At 40.9% G+C, this 24,703-nt stretch overlaps 1 protein-coding gene across 1 annotated transcript in view; it reads left to right on the top strand.

Moving 5' to 3' along the window:
- The first annotated feature begins 2,350 nt into the window (after nucleotides 1-2,350).
- Nucleotides 2,351-24,703, top strand: part of LOC139622594 (pro-neuregulin-3, membrane-bound isoform) — a 360,197-nt gene continuing 337,844 nt past the window's right edge. Inside the window, exon 1 of the mRNA XM_071479987.1 lies at nucleotides 2,351-4,821. Coding sequence (XP_071336088.1) covers nucleotides 4,101-4,821 — 721 coding nt within the window. The 5' untranslated portion in view covers nucleotides 2,351-4,100. The remainder of the gene's footprint in view (nucleotides 4,822-24,703) is intronic.

Below are 24,703 nucleotides of genomic sequence, written 5' to 3'. Positions count from 1 at the left end.
GAGTAATCACTGTATTTCAGAGCTTTATCTATTTCTTATATTGGTTATCTTGATGCCATATCCATCAAAATGACATGATGTTACTCAGAGCTGTGGAGCAGGAGAGCTGTGTCATTGCGCCAAACCCCACAGGGCTCCTCAAAGAAATATAACACCGAGACATACTAACTGCAGTTTAGTTTAAATGGAAACTCTCTTTGTGTCTGTGGCAGCTGTCAGATAGGTACAACCACAACAGAAAAGACATAAAAGACATTCCAATTAGAGAGAGAAAGTGCTCCAAATTTTCCCATGCATGTCTTTTAAAATCACAGCGTAATGACAAATAGATTTTAGATTCATAAGATTGATTTTTTTTTTTTTTTTTTTAAATTGGAGTTTTTTAAAAACTGCCCCACACTCAGGTAAAGTTAATATTAGAGTAGTGCAAAGACACACTGACCTTGTTCACCACTGGATTCCACTGTGCACACACTCCTCACTGTAGGTAAGGACAAGTAATTAATCCATAATCTTGCACAGGCCGTGATATATTATAATTAAGCACTGTTAATGTTTCTCTCATCTTCATTTGTCTGTAGTCAATTCTAAACTGTTCTACCTTTTTATAGGTAAAGCAGCTTATTTTGCAAATGTTTTCACACACTTTTTCAGCACTATTTAGTTACATATACATAACAAATAACTAACAGCATAGGTCTGTTACAGTCTAAAATCTGAGTATCAACTCTCAGGTATCATCTACCTGCTTTAAAAGATTTAAGGAGACATGGATCCTCTGGTTCTGTAGCAGTACCATCAGTGTTACAGCTTTACACGATCAAAACTGTCATCACCAAGTGGAAGTGCAGATGGGTTAGCATTTAATCTGTGTCCCTGTGGCTGTCTGCCAGTGTGATTATTGACGATTCTTTCAAACCACCACAGTGTCACGATGGACGCTTTAACAGACTCATCCTGCCATGAGTCTCAAACCTGTGTCAAAAGACAGAGAGAGGTGTGAACATCCTTCACTTCCCCCCCATGGGACCAATTAAAAGGCTTCTCCTCCAGGCAGATGGCTATCTGCATGACTTTCTGTGTGTCTGTCTTGCGATGGTATCACATCCGAGTAGGGACATTTGCAAACACCTCTGTGTGCACAAAGATATAGTCACAATGCAGCAGAGGAGACGGTGCATGGTTTTACAACAAGCATCTTAAACCCTGTTTTACACTGATGTACATTGTTAAATTGATTTGAACCCAGGCTGGACTTACCGAGGCTCAGCCATTCAAACTGGCTGATTAGCATAATAGTTAAAATAAGCAGTGATGCGAAACTCAAAATATTATTAGTCTTTTTGTCTTGTGTCTGTTTTGCCTCCACGCTATTTCCTCTTCACTTGGGTCTTTTCATTATTTATTTTCTTTTTTTTCCTCATAAAATTTCATTAAAAATGCAGAAAGCAATCCTACAGGAAAAACAGAATATGAGATATCCAACGTAGAGTTTTATGAAGAAAATATTGGGAAAAAAAACATAAAAATTATGTTTGTGGGTTGCACCTACCGTATATAAGACACCATTTCTCATAGATACAAATTTAGTTATAGGGTATTCCATTACTAAACATCACACTGAATACATACATAAAGAGAGGTATTAAAAAATTTAGAAAGAAAAGAAAAGAAAACTTTTCTGTGTTTATTTAAAAATGTTTTTCTGCAAGTAGGAAGTGCAAGCAATGTTTCGCTCACCTGTCTATTTGGAAACAAATCACAGGTGGAGATAGCAGAAAGATAGCACTATGGAAATTATAGACTGCATGATTGCACCTAAATAAAAGGAAGTTTATTAAGTATGCATACAGTTTTTGCAGCTTTGCAACTCTGACCACATTCCATTGTGTTCACATAAACACCAAATGCAGCAATAATACACTTAAGTTTGGTCTAAGGTGTGATAACGCATCCCATTCTTTCCTTTTCCCCAGTCTCTCATCTGATGCTGTGCAGTGGGCGGGACCAAGTGAATGAGTGACAGCTCCTGCATTGTGCTCCTGATCTGATCCGTCTGGGACTCGGGCATCTCGCTGGTAACTGCCTTGTCTGCAGCGCTGTCTCTCCCTCTCCCACCTCCCACTCTTTTATATCTATCAGTACACACACCTCCACTCCCCTTCCCCCTTTATTTTCCCCTAGTTTTCTGTATGCATTCTGCATCTTTACTGACTCTCCTCCCTGCTAACGGAGGTGGGCAAGCTTCCCAGTGCTGGTGCATCTAGCAGGTGCAGCCTCTTTCTCTCCTCTCTCCCTCCCTCCCTCCCTCCCTGCCTCCCTGTCTCTCTCTCTCTCTCACTACCCTAGCTCCACCAGTGTGCACACTCCGCTCTCTCTATGCCTGCATTTTTTTCCCCCTTCTCATTCGTTCTCTGCCTCTCAGCAGCGGCGGCTCAGGGAGGCAGCTGTATGTGCGTCTGCATCACAATTGCCACAGGTAAAGACAGCTGCACTGTCGGATGTTGCTAACCCCAAAGGGGGTTAGGGAGCCTTTGGTACTGTGGTTGCAAGTTCTCATCTCGGTGCAGGGCACCCACTTCTAATCATCTCCAAGAAGGCATCCTGGGGGGAAGGACGAGCAGAGGATCCCAGCAACCAGACCAACAAATCATACGCTGACTGGAAAGAGCGCAGGCTTTCAGGAACTGAGGAAAAAAAAGCACCACTCAGAGAGACAGAAGACACCATCAGTGGGATATTTTTAAAACACTGTGGATTCCTGTTTGCGTTTTCCTCTTATCTCTTGCTTTCAGCTCTTTCTGTTTCAGTCATTTTCATCTGCTCCCTGCTTCTCATCCTCTCCCTCTTTCATTTTATCCCTCAGTGGCGGAATGTTCCCTGCAAATAGATGAGAAGAGGCTTTCTAAGCGCTTGGTGCAGTATTAACGGACAGTATACTGAGACAGCAGGGCGCTGAGCGGACAGCTTGGAGAAATCTGATCCACAGCCGGCTGGAGAAGGAGCAGGATCACGCGTCGCAGTTGCAGATTTATCCGCCCTGTGATACCACTGCGCGACAACACCCCTCATTCTTTTTTTTTTTCCCTCTCTCTGTGCTCATCTGAAGTGTTGCTTTTTGACTGGATCTGCAAAATTATTTGGATTCTACGGCTTTATTTTTAGCATCACTGGAATTTAGAGCACACATAAAGGAAGCAAAGTGGGTTTGGATCCAAAGAGTGATAAATTAAAAAAAATCTCCAAAAAAAAGGATAGGCTGATTGAAAAGCAAAGAGCCGCAAAGATAGATAGATAGATAATCCAAGGAGTGTATTGAACAGACGCATAAACGGCAGATCCCTTTGCTCTTGTTCTCTTTCAGTTACGAAAGAGACTGATTTTGGAAGGTGAGGGAAGCTGACTCGGCTAAAGCTGTTGGAACAGGCTGCATTGGGAAACCTATTTTTTGGTCCAGCACAGGGTGGGGAAACAATAAGACCCACCCTGTAAGTTTCACTCCCCTGACTAGACAAAACTGTCCCATTGTGGATTGTACATGGAGGGGACATACATGCATGTTAAGCAGAAATAGCTGCGGATTTTAGCTGCAGTGGCACACGAACACTGATGCCATGGATTCTTCACATGCATAGATGTAAAGCTGTTCCTTCCCACCCGTCTCTCCCTTCCGTCTCTCTTTGTCCCTCTTCCTCCCTGTTCGAGGCATCACTCCTTCTTCTCCTCAGATGTACCCTGCTGTGAACATCCTGAAGTTTGCTGTGGCTTCAGCTGGACATCGGGACTTGGGCAAGACTAAACCCGGACTAACTGAGCGATTATCCATCTATGCCAGCTCCCCCATTTCTCACTGGGTGTCTCTGAGTATGAGTGTGTGTGCTTGAGTGTTTGTGTGTCTGCATGTATCTGCACCCCTCCCCTTCTCTCTTTCCTTGGATTATATATTTATATATGTGTTATTGAGAGTGCGATTCTGTGGAGTCCTTTTTTTTTTTTTTTATCCATTTACTCACCTTTCCCTTTGTCTCTTCTTAATGTCCGGCATTGTTGGGAACCTTTCTGCCTTGTGCTACCGATGCCTATCACAGGGTTAACCCTCAATGAGCCATAAAGGACGGCAGAGAAGTATGAGCGAGTGTTCTGGGGCAGCCGTATCCGGGGTGGTGATCCTGGAGGAACCTGAGGGTTCAGGGGCTTCAGGGGGTCGTGGAGAAGGCCAGGCCCAGGATCAGGGTCCCCTTCGTTGTGCTGTTTGGCCACGCCAGCAGACATGGCTGTGTGTGGTCCCCTTACTTATTGGATTCATTGGCCTTGGATTGAGCCTGATGTTGTTGAAATGGATTGTCGTAGGTACAGTGCGGGATTACGTGCCAACAGACTTGGTGGATGCTAATCGAATAGGCCAGGATCCTATCTTTCTCTCCAAGCCGAGCGGGATTCCCAAAAGCCCCGATACTACTACCACAACTACTCCTACAGTTGATGGCGGGAACCCCACGCCTAGAACTGTAACTGTTGCGAAAGGAAGAACTCGTTCCACTACTACTGCCACTACTATAAACCCTAGAGGGGGCGGAGCTTCGGGCAGCCAAGTAACCCCTCGGAATCCTGTAAATCGAAATGGACGTGGACCATCAGGTTTTACTACAACCACTGCAGCACCAAGGACAACCTTCATAATTGGAGCGGCAACATCAAGCCCCTCTCCGTCCAATCCGACTGTACTCCATGACTCTACGCAGATGTGGACCCCGGAACACACTACTACTGAGACGGTCTCTACTACGCTCATCACGCGTACACACGGCCACCGCAAAATACGTGAGTCACTCGTATTACTATAGCAACATCTTTGGTCTTTGAAAACTTTTAAGTGATTTGTCATGAGTTTGCTGTGTTTTGAACAGGTTAATGTTCAGATTCACTAAGGGCTTTCCACAAGTCTGCTGCCTGTTACTGGCTGTAGTGTGATAGGTTCGTCCATTGGTTGGTCCTTTATCAACAAGACAATTTTGATATATTTTTGACAATTATGGGATTTTACGACCATTTGGTTTGCAATTGACATGCATTACTGTCCTGTTTTGGGAATTGTGTATCTGACACTCCTGTAGGCTGAGAATTACAGAAGAGTGATCAGTAGCATTGATTGGTACACTAAGGCTATCTGAACCATTGCAGGACTCATTAATCAATATTCTACTTTGGTTGGTTGAACTCTTTGCCGTATCATGCACTGGTGGCACAGTGAGCAAGTACTTAGTGCAACATGATTAATAAGGTGATATTATTTCTGTGATGAGGAAAAATGAGTTCAGGTTAAAACATAAACTTTGACATAAGGGAAGTTTGTGTAAATACGTATGTGCACAAAGGTTTCTCGTGCATGCATTTGTTCACAAAATGTCACTTTGGATTTAAAACATTAGGCATTTAAAATCCTGCACACTGTGCTTAATTTGCAATGATAAAAACATGTGATTTATACATGTGTTCACATGTGCATGCATGCACATGCACGTACACTAAGTGGTGGTGTTGCTGCAACCTTCAAGCTACAAAATGTCATACTGAGGTGTTGCTTCCCTCCTTTAAACCTCCAAAGGTGTTCCATACATGAAATGTGTAACAAAATTGGAACCTGACCCTCAGACAAACTGATCAACTGTTGCATCTTGAGTAACTTGAAAAGAAATGCATCCTAATCCACATGTTAATGGCTGCTGATTCAAGCACTTTTGTTTTTATTGTCACTGTCCTTGACTCAAGACCCGCGAGCAAACATGCAATTGATTGGTGCTACAGGGATTTTCTTACAGCAATAAATGACACACACACACACACACACACACAGATCTATATACACAGCCTCCTCCATGATAAATCTTCCTCTTCTCAAAATGGTGTCACATTATGTACTGGACTTCTCTCTGCTTGTGATGTTGCTGTCTGTGATCCTGGTTTGGGCCTACATGGACAGTTTCAAAGCGATAGGAGTGGGGGGGGGGGGGGGGTATATTTTTAACTGTGACCTCATGCTCGGCACGTATCAGGTCTCTCACACACGTACAGAGGAATTTCATGAAATTTAGGTGCTCCTCTGTCTCATTTACTGTTAATCTCTTCTTGCAGTTTAATTTAATACCACAGTCACATTCCCATAGCAATGACATGATACTATGTAATGTCAAGGTCTGGAACAAATTAATAAGATGCAGGCATTCAGTCTATGCTAAGAATTAATTAGCACTGACTTAAATGGCTCTGTAATGACATTTAAGCTTGAGTATTGTTGCTATCCCTCAACATATGGTCTGTTGTAATGTTTGATTTACATGATGCCCACCATTTATTAAATAATTGATAATTACATGAAGGCAGTCATATTGAAGAAGTGATCAAAATCATCACATTCCACCTGCTGTGGCTTCTTGATGTTTGACTGCAAAGGTGTGGCTGCTTCTTTTGTGTCCATGAAAAATAATGAAAACGTTCCCAGACTCCACAGATATGGGAATGTTCCCTCCAGATAATTAGAAACTTAGGGGGGTAAAAATGTATATCATTTCATTACCAGGACGAAAAATGGGGACCATTCATCACCATCTCTTCATTTATTAATTAACCATTAAAAAAGAATGCCATTTCTCCAGCAAGTGCTCCTGAAAACCATTAAGCCTTGTTGATAGATATCCTAGGGAAAATGTCACTCCTTCTCCAGCTCGCCTAAGAAAGTTCCGCCGCTACAGAGCAGCCAAGTCGTTCGATAATCCTAACCACCCTTCACCCTCCCGCCCCTTCTATTTTGCCACCCACATGCTGCTTTGATTTCAAAAGGCCATCATTTTCACATTAACTATCCATTACGTGTGAATGTGTTATACACTCTTACTGGATTGCCTGTGTTGGCTTGCGATCAGAAACGGAGAGATTTCTATTAATTTAAGTAAAGCTGGCCATCTGCGCCCTCTTATCAATGCTGTCGCCATCTTTGTGGATCACAAAATGAAGATGGACATAGATTTTGGGCGACACTGGTGCTTTCAGTGGACTGCTATGGCCTGTAGTGGTGTGAAGTGGGATGAGCGGCCTGCTGAAAATTCCCATTAGAGAGTTTTCTTTTGAGAATGTCCTCAATGTTATGCGAAAAATAAGAGGCTCCTGGATAATTTGACATTGCTGGTCATTAGTTTGCAGTTTTATCTTCATTTCTGAGAAATCATATTTGTTATAGTGTCTGGCAGTGGTGCAGTTTAGCATTGGTAATATTTGGTGACATTCAAGCTTGTCTAATGGCCAAAAAAATTAAAGATCTGACAACTATAGGGAGATACAATTCAGGCGTTAAGGTGTCCTACTCCTAGCAAATGTCAGTTTGAAAGCATGATTGACATATCTAAATCTCCTGGACCTTACAGAATTCCTATGATGTCCCTGTGCTGTGAGCTGCAGAATGAAGAAAACTCATGGGAGAGATGATTCCATTATAGGGAGCCAAATGACCTCTGCACTGCCGGGCAAAATGTCAGGTGATGCCTCAGCGATAATGTCACTCAGATCAAGCGAGCTGGAAATCGGATCTGTGCCCTTATTTACCACCTCTCTTAAGATCACAAGTTATGATCAGTAATACAGTAATGCTCCATTTAAAATTGAAATAGAAATAATAAAAAAAAGGGATGCTGAGGAAGCGCATTGGAAATTAGAAGTTAGAAAGAGCAGATGAGTCAATAGTGATGAGTAAATCCCTAGTTAATTATTTATTTAATGATGAGAAGGCACTGGGGCTGTGTTTGCTGTATGATATTCCCCTTATTAAAAAAGAAAGGTGATTAAAAAAAAAAAGAAATTTAGATGGTCAGTAGAGCCTGGTCTTCAGAGCTCTAGAAGATGTTCTGGTTCAACCTGAAGTCCTTGTATCCATTCAGTGGAATTAGGTTTCAGTCAGACAGTGGCCCTGAAACCTAAATCCAGATTAACAGGCCATTGCCATGACTGTGCAAGCAACAGAATTACATTAGCCTACCTATCAGTCACATACACTCTACACAGGCTTACAAGCAGCCGGTCTGTTGAAGGGTATTTTTCATAGATGGTCTGTAGTGCGGTGTTTTTCATTAAATGATGCTGCAATGACATGTTTAAGAGGGCGTTTTCTCTTAGCTGCATTTCAGGGTCCCTCAAGGGAGACCTGAGGAAAATGGTTTACGCTCATATAAGCAACAGTGACATGACTGTCGCACATAATAATGTTGCCGCTTATTGCTGTTTTTTTTTTTTAAACATATTAGTGCAGTGAAGATGTATCTTTTTTTTTTGTGTTTATGGCATACTACGCTGACTCAAGTACTTTTACCAAACTTCACTGTGAATTACTTTATGGTAAAGTCAAAACGCTTTAAATTCCTTGGAGGAAATGTATCGGATGAATCCAATGCTCTTACACTGACTACTTCACTACAATAAACATTTCAAACACACAGAGTTTACAGCTAACTTCTCTCAACTCTGTGGATAAAAGTCTGTTCTTTCCTTCAGACAGAAACCTTTATGAGGACATCAAGCTTTATAAGAAAGTATATCATTCAGAATCTGTAGAAAACTGGGATTATTTTAGGGCTGTTTCCCAGTGGCATTGCTGTTGATATTTATAATCCCAGAGGTCTGTCAAAGTCAAGAACGACCTCATCTGAAATAACGACCTTCATGTACAACATAACTGTTGGGTAGTCTGATCAACTTCGGTCAGAGTGTTTAAAGGTCCCATATTGTATAAAGTGAATGTTCATGTCTTTTTTGATTATAAGGCAGGTTTGGGTTCTATATTAATACTGTGAAAAGTATCTAAGCAGAGAAATGCACACAGCCCCATGTTATTGCTTAGTAAGTTCCCATATAATGAGCTTTCAGGACTTTGTGATGTCACAACAAAGCAGTCACTGTTCTAAGTCATGCCCTAAGCCCCGCCCACCTGGACCCACCATCCAACCTTGCAGGATTTGGTTTCTGTGAGTTTTTACCTGATATCTGCTATATTTTTATTAAATCACTCAGAAAACACTCAGCCAATCAAAAGAGAGGCTCAGAGCGTGCTTTCTGATTGGCTGACTGACATGTTGTTACTAGAGCTCCAGAGAGAGGCCTGAGATTGGATATGTAAAGCTACAGTGAGGTGGTTTTTGGTTTTTAAAACTACAAATATATCTTCTTATGGATATCAACACTTCAAATAAAACACCAGAAAAGCATAAAGTATGGGACCTTTGAGCGCATTTATATTTTTTGCTGAATTGCCTCAAGTGTTTCATTGAAAATGTGTCTTTTAATGATGTCTGTATTCAGATGTATTCAGTCAGTCATTTTGTCCACTCATGAATAAAGACCCCGAATTAACAAGTAATTAACTTTGGCTTTCATCACTGCTGGCCAACACTGAGGGCATCAGTGTACATGTTTGTGTTGCACTAATCATCTCATATGGAGAGATTTTCAGGTTTTAAACCAGATTTTAGGTTTTAAACCAGATTGTAGAGTTCACAATCTTTACACTTGGATTAGTTCTCTGTGAGCTGCTTAGTAACAAGTTCCCTATGGGTTTTTTTTCCTATCTATGCACGTCAGAGCGTGACCATGGAAAATTCACATGGTCACGCTCACAGCAGCACGTCTATGTGTGTCTATATGTATTTGATATTTAGGATATTCAGCTGTGACATCCTGTGTGAATGACAACTGAAATCAGCACCCTGGATGCCTCCTTGCAGCTGAAAGAGCTTTTAAGGACAAAATTACAGTTTTTGAGGGAAGCAGTATGAAATGATGAAATGGTGACTGAAACATGACATTAAATTGTGGCATTTGATGTCCATAGTTTAAATATTGTGCTACACTGTAAAAATTTGATATTTTCTCATGATACACCTGGGACTGAATCACTCACTAGAGTCTGTATAAAGCAGCTCCTCACTGACCCTGGGTCTGTATATCTTTATGATCATTTAATTCACATTAAAATTGGACCATGGAGAAATGCATGACTGTTGATCACTTAAAATCACTTAATATCCACCATACAAGTAATTTTGTATTAAATGCAGCCTTTAAGTTAACTTCTATTTACTTCTATTCTCCATATGCGGCAAAATAATTCAGGTTGCAATTTCACTTTTTGGAGGCAAAGACAGAGAAACAAAAGGTGTTTTGTCTTTAGACTTATAGCAAAGTTTTGTTTGATCAAATTATGATAAATTGAGACCACTCATCAGGGTAATTCATCTATCAATTTAGAACTTATAAAAGAGTTGTTGTAAGTGACATTTTTTTTACAGTGTATTCATCCAATGTACAGCCAGTTCTGAAATTCTGTGGCAAACCAGCATGGCTCAGGAGGTTGAGTGGTCGCCTACGAATCGTCACTTGAATGGGAAAGTGGTCTCAGACTTTTGGACATTGTAAAGTGCTTTGAATGGCCCAGCGGTTCCCAACCTTTCCCAACTCCTGGCCCACTTGAAAATCTCAAAAATGTTGGCGGCCCACATCTGACCCCATAACAATACAGAGGTGTTCACAGAGCACTTTTTATTTCACTGATAACGATCGAACTTTTGGTCCTGAACTGAAAGCAGGGGAAGCTCAATTTTCTTTTTTGTATGACAGCTGGGGGGGATGGAGGGTCACTAAAAGATACTGTCATTAGCTTACCACAGTGATGGGCCATAATACAAGGAAGAAAAAAAACACACAAAAAAACAATGAAAGTACTTTTTAAACATTTGATGTTTTTTTTTTAATGTCAAATCATATGTCAGCCCACTTGCAATACCTTCACAGCCCACCAGTGGGCCTCCCACAGGTCAGGAACACTGGAGTGGTTGATAGACATGTTATATAAACACAGTCAATTTTACCACTCACAACGACACACAGTTATAGGGTTCTTGAATGAATTCCAATTACAAGTTGGCCAGCAACAGCACACCAATCTTGTCGGTCTTGTAATCAAAATGCCTGGGGAATGTGTATTCCCATGCATCTAAATGCTGCTTCATTTCACTGCCAAGAAAACTTAGAACCAATCACCCAAGTTTTTCCTAAAAGATCAAGGCATTGTTTCATTTATAATACTTGAGTCCGTTAATCTCTGATGCATTCATTGAGACTTCCTTGCTTGACCATGAGCTGAATGCAACAAAAACCTGTCATACAGTCCCTGACAAGCGTTTAATTTAGTGGTAGATGCTATAAGCCTATCATTACATTGATTCATTCTGATGAAATGTCTTGCAGGTTGAAGAGTGATAAAATATTAATGATGCGAAAGAGAAACATGTTCAATATGTAGAGGAAAGTGTAAATAATTGAAGATGGCCCTTTGACGAATTATCCCACGCTGAGCAATTCCCCATGCATGCAAGCCTCTTCAGTGAACCAAGGTGTTCAAGGGTGCATTCATTCCCCATCCTGGTGAAGATTGTCTTTGCCGGAGAGGAAAAGAAAGCAGAAATGTGTTATTTTCTGAGATTTTCCCCAAAATTGCTTCATGACTGCCAAGGTTAAAATTCTCCATCTTCCTCTCTCCTCTCCTCTCCCCTCCTGAGCACATTCTATCAGCCGGGTCCCCATGATGATGAAGTACAGAGTGGTTAAATGTTGCCACTAACTTCAGTGGAGCTTTTAATAATGAATTCAGGTTTAAGCTGCTTTGATTAGATGAGGTCTGCTCCATTTTATTGGAGCCAATGGCAGGGATGGAAGCACCATACAAGATGAAGAGCAGTTAATTTCTTTTCTGGGACTCACCTGCCCTGTGCCGGCTCTCCAGAGGAGGCTTCCACCTGCCAGCTACAGTAACTGCTCCAGTGTCTCCACTCTCTGAGGTGTTTGCGTCTGACTGCTGATGGGAAACACAGCCACTAATATCACAGCTTGAGATTTCTTTTGTATTCAGTAGTGGAATTGAACTAGCTGCCATAATGATATAACCTATGTCTTAAATCTTGTAAAAGTCCCACATTTTACACCTTTCCTGTGTTTTATTTGAAGTGTTTATATCCATAAGACAATATATTTGTGGTTTTAAGAACCAAAAACCATCTCAATGTAGTCTTACATCATCCCTTTATTAGGCTTTTATTTGGAGCTCTAGCAACAACAGTCCAGTGAGCCAATCAGAAGAGAGGTTCTGAGCTTCTCTTCTGATTCGTGGACTGTTTTCTGAGTGATGGAATAAAAATATATCATATTTCAGGTAAACACTCAGGGGAACCAAATCCTGCAAGACTGGATGGTGGGTCCAGGTGGGCGGGGCTTGGGGCATGACTGAGGGCAGTGACTGCTTTGTTGTGACATCACAAAGTTACAGAAATCCTCATCTCATTTTAAGGCTCAGTTTGTGAATACAGGCTGTGTGCATTTCTCTGTGGACTGAACACTTTGATAGTTTCACAGTATTAATATGGAAGCTAGACCTGCATTATAATCAAAAAACACATGGAAATCTCACAAACAATATAGGACCCTTCATATTTCTTTTTCTTGTACTTGCTTGGCATTTAACAGGTAAGCCTAGCCTTGTCACCTCATGCGGCGGAAAATAAGATAATGAAAAGAAACCCCTCAACTGCTCTGTGTTTATTCCTTTGATACAGACTAAAACTATTTTGAAACTCAGATTAATACATCTGTATTGGGCCAGTCATTGTGAGTGAGCAACTAATCCATAAATATCTTGTCTTTACGCAGAAGGATTTCATAAAACATGATGTAAATTAAGTCCAGAACCTAATATTTTGTTTCCAAATTTTCAGTCTAAGAAGCACATATTGATTTTTGTGGGTTATTAAATAAAAGAGGCAATAATCTCCAACCACCCCACAGCCCAACTTTCCCTCTCTCTCTTATTAAATCTATCAGCTGGCCTACAGCTGCGAACCGTTTAACACAAGTAAGCAAATAAATATCAGACTGTTACGAGTTCAACCATAGCCGACAGCCAGTGTTGCAGTTTGTTTTTCCGTTGTTACTTCAGAGGAGAAGTTTGGGTCATGACAATGGAGGCAGGAAAAAGTCCTGCTACACAGCTGACCTGTGGATGCACAGGTCAGCTGCCACCCTGTCTCCTTGAAATGATGTTTTTGAACGTATCATCAAAATGTTCACGGACAATGTATTTGTTTTCCACCACACCCTGTAGAGACTACAGCATTATTACTCTTTCATGCTGATGTTTAGTTTAAAGATCGTGGTCTGGTTTATGTCTGGTTGACTCAGTGTGTTCGTTAACACCTAACCTACCTTTCTCTAACCTTAACCAAAGTGCGTTTATTGCCTAAAATTAGACAGACAGGACTGAGGATTCCCAAAAAAAAAAAGAAAACAACATTGCCTCTGAGCATAATCCAGCCAGCGATTACGTTTCCTACAAAACGGATTTACTGTTGCAGTTTAGTTGTATGTGAAAATGAAAAAGAGAAAGGTTAGAAAGCCCATGGCCCTAGGATTTGCCTATGAGCATGGAAAATATTCTTAAAATATTCTCTGAACAGGAACGACACAAATGTGTGTGCGCGTCATGTGTAAATGCAGATCTTAGCATAAACCAGTGTATGTGTCATTGTTTGTATGTCATTTGTCTCACCTTTTTATTTGTTCATTCATTTTTGGACCTGTAGCGATTCTTGGAAAAGATAACTTTAGTAATACTCCATGGAAAATTCAACTTTACATCAACTTCAGGTCATACAAGCCGAGAGGCACAGTTTGATCTGCTTGAAACATAAAATATTCAGCCTCTCCCCTTACCTCTTGCTCATTATGCTGCAGGCACCTGGCAGTAAACAATGCTATTAGCAACAATAAAATGCAGACAGCGATCATTTAACCACAGTATACACAGAGCAAAGCAGGGAACCCAACAATCCATGCCTATACCAGTGCTAGTCTGATGTGATTTCTTTCAGTGGCTGAGCAGTATGATTGAATTTTTCCCTCCTCTACTCAGCCATTCCTCTCTCTCTCTCTCTCTCTCTCTCTCTCTCTCTCTCTCTCTCTCTCTCTCTCTCTCTCTCTCTCTCTCTCTCTCTCTCTCTCTCTCTCTCTCTCTCTCTCTCTCTCTCTCTCCCTCCCTCCTCTTACTCTCTCTCCTCTCACTCTCTCTCTCTCTCCTCATGTCTCTCACTGCCTGTCTCAAGGTCAGCTTGTCTGATTCATATTACCGGTGCTCCTGCTGCTGATGTTGGCTGGACCCGGTGAAGTGTCATTAAGAGTGGTTGTGTACAAGCGAACTGTCAAATGTTTGCCAACATTCACATTTTCATCCACTGAAAGAGTGAATAAAAAGTGAAACAAACATCCCCTGTGCAGTGCCTGATTCAGGTAGAATGCAGGTGATCTTGTAGTGCTGGAAAGTTACGCAAGTAGTAAGTATTGGAGTTGCGCATTTCTGTTGTATATGATGGTACTAAAGTCTATATTTGCATTAGGGGGGTGAATGTGTGGCCCCACCTCAAGTGGCACAACCCTTTTGTGCCTTGAATTGTAATTGGTCAGCTAATGACCCAAAAACATCCATGAACTCTTCTTTGGCCTAGTACAGAGTTATCACAGACGTGTTGCTGGTATTATCCAGGGAGCGTGTGTTCACTGTTCACATTGGTTTGGAAGCATGGACAGCAGCAGTTTAATTGCAAACAATTAAACCATAAAATGTGTTGTTCTTTTGCAGCCTCAGTACTGAGTCTGCCCAGTGATACTGGTGAGAAAGGGCTTGGAGGAGGTAGCAGGGAAAGCACAGCACAGTTTTTAAGCTGCATGTTGTAATATTGCAGAATTACATTGCAGAATATTACAGGGAAAATGTTACGATTGCAACATGCAGAAATAGCAGAACAGGATATGCTATAATATGTTTATTATTTAGGCATTTTGCAAGTTCCAGCCATCGCAGGGCCACTAGTTAAATCAAGCGTCCCACCTACCTAATAAGTTAGTATTATATTTTAAGAATTATAAAGAAGAATCAAAATACCTCTACCACTGTCACTGCTGTTTGTGTTTTTTTTTTAAATGATGGCCTGACTGAAGAGCATCTCAAGCCAATCTAATAAATCTGTTTTCCCGGCCATTAATTTTGACATCAGCACCAGTGAAAGTTTCCTCCCTCTTGGTTACTTATAGATAATGACTCTTTGTGTGTGGGTGTGTCAGTGTTATTGTGCCACATTGTTCATGCACATTACATGAGCCGCATCAACCATCCCCTGCTCTGCGCAAGATATTGATCCCAGTGTGATTGTATCCCGGTCTTTTGCCACTCAGCAGTTTAGCAAGCGGCTCGCGGGCCTGCATATGGGCGTGGGTTCTGATTATCCCAAGCTCGCTGCATTTTGCCGCGGTTATTTTTAGCTTCAAAGACTGTTGCCAGCTTCTCTCCGAGAGGCTCTGTGTAGCTGGCTTTTCTGGTGGAGGCCTCGGAGCTGACGGCGCTGGAGAAAATAGAGGCACAGAGGAGACAGTCGAGATGGTGACTTCAGTGTCAGTGGAAGAAGGTTTTTATTTTGGAAACATTACAGTTAGGGGAGGATTTAGCGTGTTAAGCTCTGTGAAAAATAATTTCCTGTCTTGTGTTTGTTTATTTTTGGGAATGCTGCCATTGTACTGTATCTTATTATGCTAAGTAACAGCAATCGGAGGCCTCAAAAATGCAAGTCTGAAGATGTAGGAGGCTATTTTCCAGGAAATCAGAGCTGCTGAACCGCACATTACTTATGTTACCACACAGGAGGTTTCCTGGGGAGACAGGCAGCTTCTTAGAAGGTCACTTTCACCTTGATGGAAAACACACCTAAATAACACACACACTCACACAGACAGAGAGAGAGAGAGAGAGTCAGCTTGGTGTCATATGCTAGACGTCGGTCCTCTCAGCTCTGTCCTTGGTTACGTCATTTGTCTTTTGGAGGCTGACATGGATGGAGCATGTGTTTGTGTGTGTGTCCAGACAATCAGTATGTTCAATCAGAGTTCAGTGTTCACTGCTACCGACAGCATGCTTCACCATATCCTCTGTTTTACTATGTTTTTACCAATCAGAAGAGAGACTCTGAGCCTCTCTTCTGATTGGCTGTTTTATGACCATTTTCTGAGTGATTGAATAAAAATATAGTAGATTTCAGGTAAACAGGTGAACCCGCTTCATAATTAAAAAGATATGAAAATCTAACTTTTTACAATATAGGACCTTTAAAGATATTAAAACATGGAAAAGCAGGAAATCCTCACATCTGAGAAGCTGGAAACAGCAAATATTTGGCATTCTGTGATATTTATTGGAATCATTGTTGGTTAGTTTCCTGTCAGCCTGTTGACCATCTCACTCCTCCTCCTCGTCACTTTATGTTTTCTTTCTTGGTCTGTCTTGTGTTTTTTTTCTAACTTAGCCTGGGACACTCCTGACAACTGTCTCACAGAGACTCTGTATGACAAGTCTGTTGAACTTGTGGATTGTCTGTCTGTATCTGTGTTTTTTGAAAGAGACACAGATCCACTCATGACAGGTGGACTCTCTTGCTTTCTCTCTCCAGGCTGTGACTCAGCATTTAGGGGACAAAAGAAAATAGTATTGCACAACCATTCTATAAGCAACCGAGGAGAATAAGAAGCAGAGAGAAGGAGGGGGGTGGGACTGGGAGGTTTGGGATAAATGGAGAGAAAAATGGAGGAGGGGGGAAGTTAAAACAGAATAATGGGGAATAAGAAATGCATTGAGGGGCAGGAGGAGAATTGGCTGGAGGAGGAAACCTTTCCACTGGCTAAGATGAAGGCAGGAGAAAACCAGCCTCCCATCCATCTAGCAACAGTGAGCCCTCCCTTCACTCTCCCTCCATCTTCTCCTCTCTGCCCACTCAGTTCATTTACATTTACATTACATCCAGCTGGAGTTGATTTGGTGGCGAGTGATGGATGGCGAGGTTCTGATGCTGTTTATAGAAATGGGATCAGGGGGTAAGCAGTGTCAGCTGTTTGCAAGGTGGCGAGCGCAGTCGGATACAATATGGTTTGCTCATTAGTGGCTAAATTGCTAGCTGAGACTGTGGTACATCTATTTACGGGATATGAAGGTTTAATGTCTGCTGCTTGTCATGGTAACTAGCTAGTTAGCACGTCCGACATAAGTCTGACAGTGCATCAAATTGCCCTGCAGATATTTACCCCTGCAGTCAAATTAACTTTAAGTTTTGGACCTGATCAATGACTTTTTCTAAAGTTGTATTTGACCTCAATTAGTTTTACAGAGGAATGTCATTTTTATGCCTCCTCACTACATCTGGAAAGGATTAATTCCTTGAACATCATCAGAGCTTTGATATTGTATCATATTGTGAATTATATTTCTCTGTTTACCTGAAATCTACTATATTTTTATTCCATTACTCAGAAAACGTGACAAAGATATATTTTTATGGATATCAACACTTCAAATAAAACACAGGAAAAGTGTACACGACTTTTAAAATCATTAAATCCATAAATTATCATTGGTTTCCCCTGCAGTTTAATGGAAAACCAAACCTACTGGAATCTGCAGAGAAATGGTGTGTGAAAGCCAGACACGGCTGATCCAGACAGGATTAATATCACTGGATGCATCTGTGACACATAAAAATGACCAAACCTGCCCTGTAGAAACCATTGCTGTCCTAACAGGGCTTTTGTGTATTACACCAGATGGCCATTCATGTGAGAAAAAAAACAGTTCTCTGTGATCTTCCTTGAATCACCGCTCAGACTCTGGACAATCCACCAGCTGCCAAGACATAACACATTGTTCCTGGACAGTATGGTTCATTTTTGTAAATCGCTGCACTTTAACAGCTGACTGGGTTGTTATTTCTTGTTATTTCTATTCGCGGTTTCCCACTCACAGATTCAGCCGGGGTGGGTTTGGTTAGCGGGTATGGTAATCATTTGTTCTTTTTATCGAGAGGATCAGCACAGTGAGCTTTTTTTTTTGTTTGTTTGTTTGTTTGCACACCAATAGATCTGCAGCTAAAACAAACAGCCATCACATTCCTGCAGGGTAGAGATCTTTCTTTGGTTCTCAGGTTTTCCTCACAGATTCAGCCATTATTGAGCAGTCAGCTTGTAAAGTGGTTAGATATTGCTGTCTGGGTAAAACAAGCAAGTCCTATGCATGAGGCGTAGGCTCTGTGGCCATTGACATCACAAACACACCCTACAAACACACACACACACACACACACAGGGTGTTGCTACAGGGTGCATGCATTTCTATATGTACCCAGTAAATGAAGACGAAGGACTGTGGAGGATGTGGCGTGACAGCGCCGTGAGGAGAGTGCAAGAATTTGTTAATAAAAGGAAACAGTGGGAGCACAGAGGGAACTAGACCATCAAGACCACCAAGTCCATCAATCCATCTAGTTACTAGCGCTGCTTCTCCTGTCCTTGGCTGCAGAGGGCCCATGCATGTCCCAGCATGAAAAATCCACACAGAAAGGACGAAGACTGGTTGGGTAGAAGTTATACAGTAGTTCAGTCAGAGACGCTAATGTCAAGGAGCTGATCTCTGAATTCTTATTGCCAAACTAGATTCTGACGGTGGACAACTTTGCCAAACCTAGGATTAAATTTAGGGGCATTTAAATGTTTTTAGCCACACTGTGTCAGTCAGTCCACCACTTAAATCCAGACTGGAGTATATCAACAACTACAGGCTGGACTGGCCTGAAATTTTGTACACACATCCACGACCCCCAGACAGTATAAGCTATTGGCTTTGGTTGTCCCCTGACTTTTCACTATCATCACTATAGTTGGCATACGTAGTTCCGAGTAAAATGTTTCAACAATTATTGCACTGATAACCATTAAATTTAGCAATGACATTCTCGTTCCTCTGAGGATGGACTATAATACATTTTGGTGATATGCTAACACTTCATGAACAGGTTGTTCATCGCCAAATAGCTAGAGAGCTAATTTTGTTTTACATTATGAGCTCTTTTACATCCCACTGGTATTTACAGTCATTCACACTCCTACACTCTGGTGCAATATTACAGTTAAACTGGCAATTACATTCTGTTAAATCTGTCTTATATTTTACATTCAGTTCATTTACTCATGTTACAGTGCAATAACTATATTTGTGCAAGCACAGCCAGCAATATAATTTATTGTTTACATATATTTACATTGTTTATCTCATTATTAGAAATGGGGGTGTGCTTTTGTTTGTCTGCTTTTTGATGTTGCGTTTCTGCATTTTACTTCACACCAAAGAGAAGCAGTTCTCCTAATTTCATTTTATGCAGAGCTTATAGTGACAACAAAGGCTCATGCACTTCCCATCAGTCATAGCAGTCATTCCCAAACTGGTGGTATTTTCATGCCATGTTCCCTGGACCAGCACATCCTGACTGCTTCCTCTGCCTCTATGGTGCAGCTGTATGGTATGTGTAAATGACTGGATGTTACTAGTCTGGTAGCGCTTCAGCTGACATATGAGCCACTGAGTGAGGCACAGATGAAACCGTTAACGACTTTGGAGCAGTGCCTGAAGTGATGCAATGCTCCAATAGTTAGTTGCAAAACTGTGTAACTTTTTCATCAACATCCTCTTATTATCATTGTTGTAATTTTATGAAATGGTGACTCTTTTTATTCTATTAGCAACCTATTGTGGCATCAAGTTCAGATGTTCTGCACTCCTGAGGCGACGAACACGCCACAGTCGTGAGCTGTCAACACTCCATCCACCACTTGTCAGCAGTGACTGATGTCCAGCACCACCTTTCTCTCTCTCTCTGTTTCGCCAGTCACAAACACATATTAACTGCAAACTACTTGCAGAGATGCACTCGTGCACACACGCGCACACACACACACACACACACACACACACACACACACACACACACACACACACACACACACACACACACACACACACACGCAGGCAGACACATAGACAGCTGGGGCGTCACTCTTCTGGCTCAGCACCCCGGAGATGAACACAGGAGAAGATGGACAGGCAGGAGCTGTCAGCGAGGATGCAGGGACACATAGTCGGCTTCTCACTTCAAATAATGAACCACATGTGAGGCGTCAACTCAGCTCCAATTAGATCAGATGATAATTATCTGAGCTCGAGTCACTCATCCTAATCGGGGTGGGTGTGAACTGCTGCTTGGGCCAGAGAGGATGTTGAGGGAAGAGGGAAGAGATTGCTTGTCCGAAGCTGCGGTGGAGGTTAGTAAATGACTGCTTTCCTTCATTTCTTCGGTCTTAAACTGTTCACACTCTTATTTGTTAATCAATAGAATATTCATAATCTGTAATATTACCATTTGCATACCTTTCTCTTTTTTATTGCATATGCAAGTTGAAGTCAATCAATTAGGAATTTCATCACAAGGGAGCTTTTCTGTTGAAAAATCATTCAACCCCCAGATGGTTTTTCTAAAAAAAAAAAAATATCTGCTGACAATCACAAAATGATGCCTTTTACATTTGTGAATCAGCAGAGGCAGTTGTTGTTATCTTGAGCAGCGTGCCCCCACCTTGCCTGGAAAGACAAGTGAACAACTGGCAACTGAAAAATCTGCAACACGGTTTCCAGATTTCAGGAAATCAACAGTGGGCGGAGAGAAAATCCGGAGATCTGGCAGCTCGACGCTGTGGTATAAGAAAATCTGTGTCTTCAAGGGCCTCTTGTTTTGAACCAAATGTGCATCTGTACTGAGGGAGCAGTTCTCTTCTCGTGTTGCACTCATGCTCTGTTCTGCTTCGAGGAAAACGACTGTCACTATTCATCATTAATTACTGATTTGACTGTAACGTGGGGCAGACTTTTTAACTTCCCCTACAGACATGTTTTAAACTATGTCAAAATCAAAAGTTTTCCCACATAAAAAGTGGAAAAAAAGGAAAACTGGGGCTGGAAGCTCATCTACTCACTGAGAAATCTGGATGAGGCCTCATGCCCCGCCCACCACCGCTGCTTGTGCTAGGTTGATAGGTGAAGGAGCAGAGAGCATCTCTCTCAGAGAGCAGGGTGTTTAATATCAGGCTAAAGTGCATGTGACTTATTGTACCACAGTAAATATAAAATAAAATCATGATTGAAATGAAAAGAAAAGGAAATTCTTCCTTTTTCTCTTGCACTATTCACAGAAACATGTGAAAGGTTTTTATTTATAAAAATCTCAAAATTATCCTTTCATGGATTCCCATCATTTAAATCATGCAGTTATCAACAATTTGAACATCATGATTGACCTCAGTACTTCAGATTCCTTCACTCTTTTCTCTGTAACCATTTTATGTCTGCGTCAACCACTTTGTCTGTCAGTCTGTGAACTGTGAAAGAAAAGCAGGTCCAGCTGATCCACGTGAACGACAGCTCTGCCTCGTCTGCCTCCTTCCCATTAGCACCCCCTTTAGCCTCACTACCTCATGCGCATGCTCTCCTATATATTATACATTATCTGTTTGAAGGTACATTGAGTAAATCTACTCATACACTTTTTACAACCTACACTGACACCACAGCATTAATTATAAATATCTCGCTCCTCTAACAGCGTGACACAATAGGCCTGTAAGTCTACAAGATGTGCACTGTAAGAGCAGCTACACTCTGAGGATGTTCTGTGTAGTTATGCTTGAGTAGAGAACTTTCTTCGTAACCGTCCCGCTCATTTGTAAATGTGGTCGTTGTGAATGCTGACATTTTGTACCCTTTAAAGGGATTGTAGTGTTTTCAGTGGGGATGTGACATGGCTTTGACCTTTGGCCTATATGGCTGAATTATTCGTTTGTGTTCATATGAGTGCACGTGGCAGCTACCTGAGAGAGTGAGTGCATGTGTTTTACAGTGTAAATGTTTTTAGATCAGATTTAAAAAATCGATGTGGTGCTTTGTAATTGAAATATACAATTTACAATGAACAACACAATGAAAAGCACACATGCCTGTCATGTGAGTCACACAAGTAGAAATAAAGCACATGTGTCTGTAGTTGACATGTGTGATATTAGGTGTTAAATTGTTGTTTTCACATGTTATGTCCTACATTTCACGTGAAATGTCTGAAAACAGTGTTTGTGTCTGAATTTGTCCACATGAGATGTTGTCACACAGGACAAATGTATGTTTTCACATGTGCTCTTTTTTATTCTCTGTGGTTTGGTAAGTTATTTTATCGTATCTATGTTAAAAATGATATTTCATTCTATTTATTTATTATTAATTATTTTTTTGTTTGTTTGTTTGCTACTGTTATTACAGCTTTTTAAATCTATTTTATCTTATCTCACTGTCAGCTTTCTTATTTGATTTGTCTCTTTCTTTCTTGCTCATCAGTCATCTGTGAATCACTGTGAACTGAAATGACCTGTTCTTATGCTTCAAAGTGTTGAAAAAATGCAAAAAGTATGATGATTGATGGGAAAATATGGCATATTGTGGAAGAGAAGAAGTAATAGAGGCTGATAAGAACAGCCCTGTTGCATGTCATCTCCATCACCTCTGTATCACTGCACTGGCTGATAAAACGCTACAGGATACACGTGGATCAGAGGAGACAAATTCTTTCAGTAAAACACACACATATCCTCTGTATTTCTCTGCACACTGCGCAGCATTCGTACAGAAACATCATCTCTGTATGTTTCGTCTCAGGGGTTAGGAATACCAGCAGATGTCATGAGGTTTTGATTGTGTGCGTATTTGAGGGTTTCCTCGCGTGGCTCTGTGTGCATTTGTACACAAAGCCGAGATATTACATCTCATCCCAAATAAGCTGTATGGGAATCAGAGGAAATGTCAGTGTCAGCGTGATCAGGTTTGGTCCCGTGTTCCTATCCTGCAACGCCTACCGGCTCTCTTATACAGACGTCACACTGCGCAGAGAGACCATTAACCTCCTGAACAGGGCTTCAATGGGATTAATGTGACTCCACCACTGACCCCATTCTCTCTCTCTCTCCCTCTGCCTCTCTCCATCTCTCTCTGTTGCCCCTCCTCCTCCTACGTGCTCTCAGTAACAACAAAACTCACCATTAAGCCTCCCTCTCAGTTGTTTAATCACGAGAAGTTACAGATGTTTGTTCTCGGTCACGATAGGTTTTCCACTGTGACACTGGACCTTAATCTGCCATAACTACATCCATTTGCCTTTTGTAAGTTTACTTTTTTGCATCCCATACAGAAATGTAATATATGACATGCACATCAAGAGTGATGTTGCCATATATATATATATATTTATACATATATATTCTGGTTAAATAAATACATATGTCTATAACTTAAATGGAATACCCATCGTGAAATTTGTATAAGTACATATGTTAAAATATCTATATGACAAAGTTTTACATGTACATTACATAACATGTTGCACCCATATATGGTAATGATACATATTTATCAAGTTCACTACAACAACATACGCATAATCATCCTTTTGGACCCTGCTGTGTATAACATCAACATATACTGTCAGGCTTTGGGATGGATAGTTATGTATCACATGTCTACAATATAAGCATACATACATAAACATACATATTTGTATGGGCTAGACATATTTATCAATATATGAAATTATTCCAATTTCCAATAGGTTTCATTTATAATTTTCACTCATGGGCTTTCATTTTATATGTGCATATGTCATATTTATGTATGTATGTATGTCATATATGGAAATTCAGTATCTGTACATGTATCATTGCTGTTTTAATCAACACCATGTATCATCACACTACATAATGATGGATGTAAAAAGGGTGAAAGTTTCTCATATGCTAATAAAAGGTTCTCCTGTGAAAAATGGCACACTTAATACAAAATCTGCACATAAATCGTGAATCCTGTAAAGTAATTGCCGTCAATTCTACAATTCTCTGTGAAATGTCAAAAGGTCCAGCGCAATCCTCATTACTCCCACCAATGGATTGTTGCTATTTCATCACAGCTATGCGTACAGTTTGAACCAGCAGGCTTATTGGCATGGATGTGAGGCTAAGAATCACATAAACATGATTGCTACTGTTCGAGATAATGGCTTTAATTGCCTTCCTTCCTGACGCAAATGGGCGTAGTGAATGCAGCAGTGCTGCCATTATAAGAATGTGGAGGAACATTCACATGTCAGGATGGGGTTTTACAACCATTTAAGACTGAAATATGAAACGAAATCTGGAATGATCAGCCATATACACAGTCTTGGCTGTATAAGGTTATTTTCTATCTCTCAACTACACAAGCTGAAGTCATTAAAAAGCTTAGTCATTAGCTGTTTGGCTAACAGCTGGCTAGTAGTGTCAGATTATTTTAATTAAGTAATTAATTAATGTTGATTTATGTTGGTTTAGTTTTCCAAACAGAATCCTCGTTGCTGTTCTGATTCTTTTAGAGCTCTGAATGTCTGTAATGCTTAGCAAGTTATTACTGATGTTTTTATAATAACTGTGACTGAAAAAAAAAAAAACAGTTTATAAGAGAGAGTGCCGGGTGTGAGACATACACACAGTGACTTCTTAAATAAAATTACTGTTAACAGGTAAGAATTTCATTAAAAAAATGCAGCCAAAGAGATGGATGGGCAAGTGATAAAAAAAAGTGATAGTGTCCAGTGTTACGTATATAACGGATGCTTACAATTCCAAGTGT

Source organism: Trachinotus anak, unplaced genomic scaffold, assembly GCF_046630095.1.
Source record: "Trachinotus anak isolate AG129_WGS33_773 ecotype Australia unplaced genomic scaffold, CSIRO_AGI_Tana_v1 ptg000007l, whole genome shotgun sequence".
In the NCBI taxonomy this organism is placed as follows: Eukaryota; Metazoa; Chordata; class Actinopteri; order Carangiformes; family Carangidae; genus Trachinotus; species Trachinotus anak.
The sequence above is the reverse complement of the archived record's forward strand: the minus strand, read 5'-3'. Positions and strand labels throughout refer to the sequence as shown.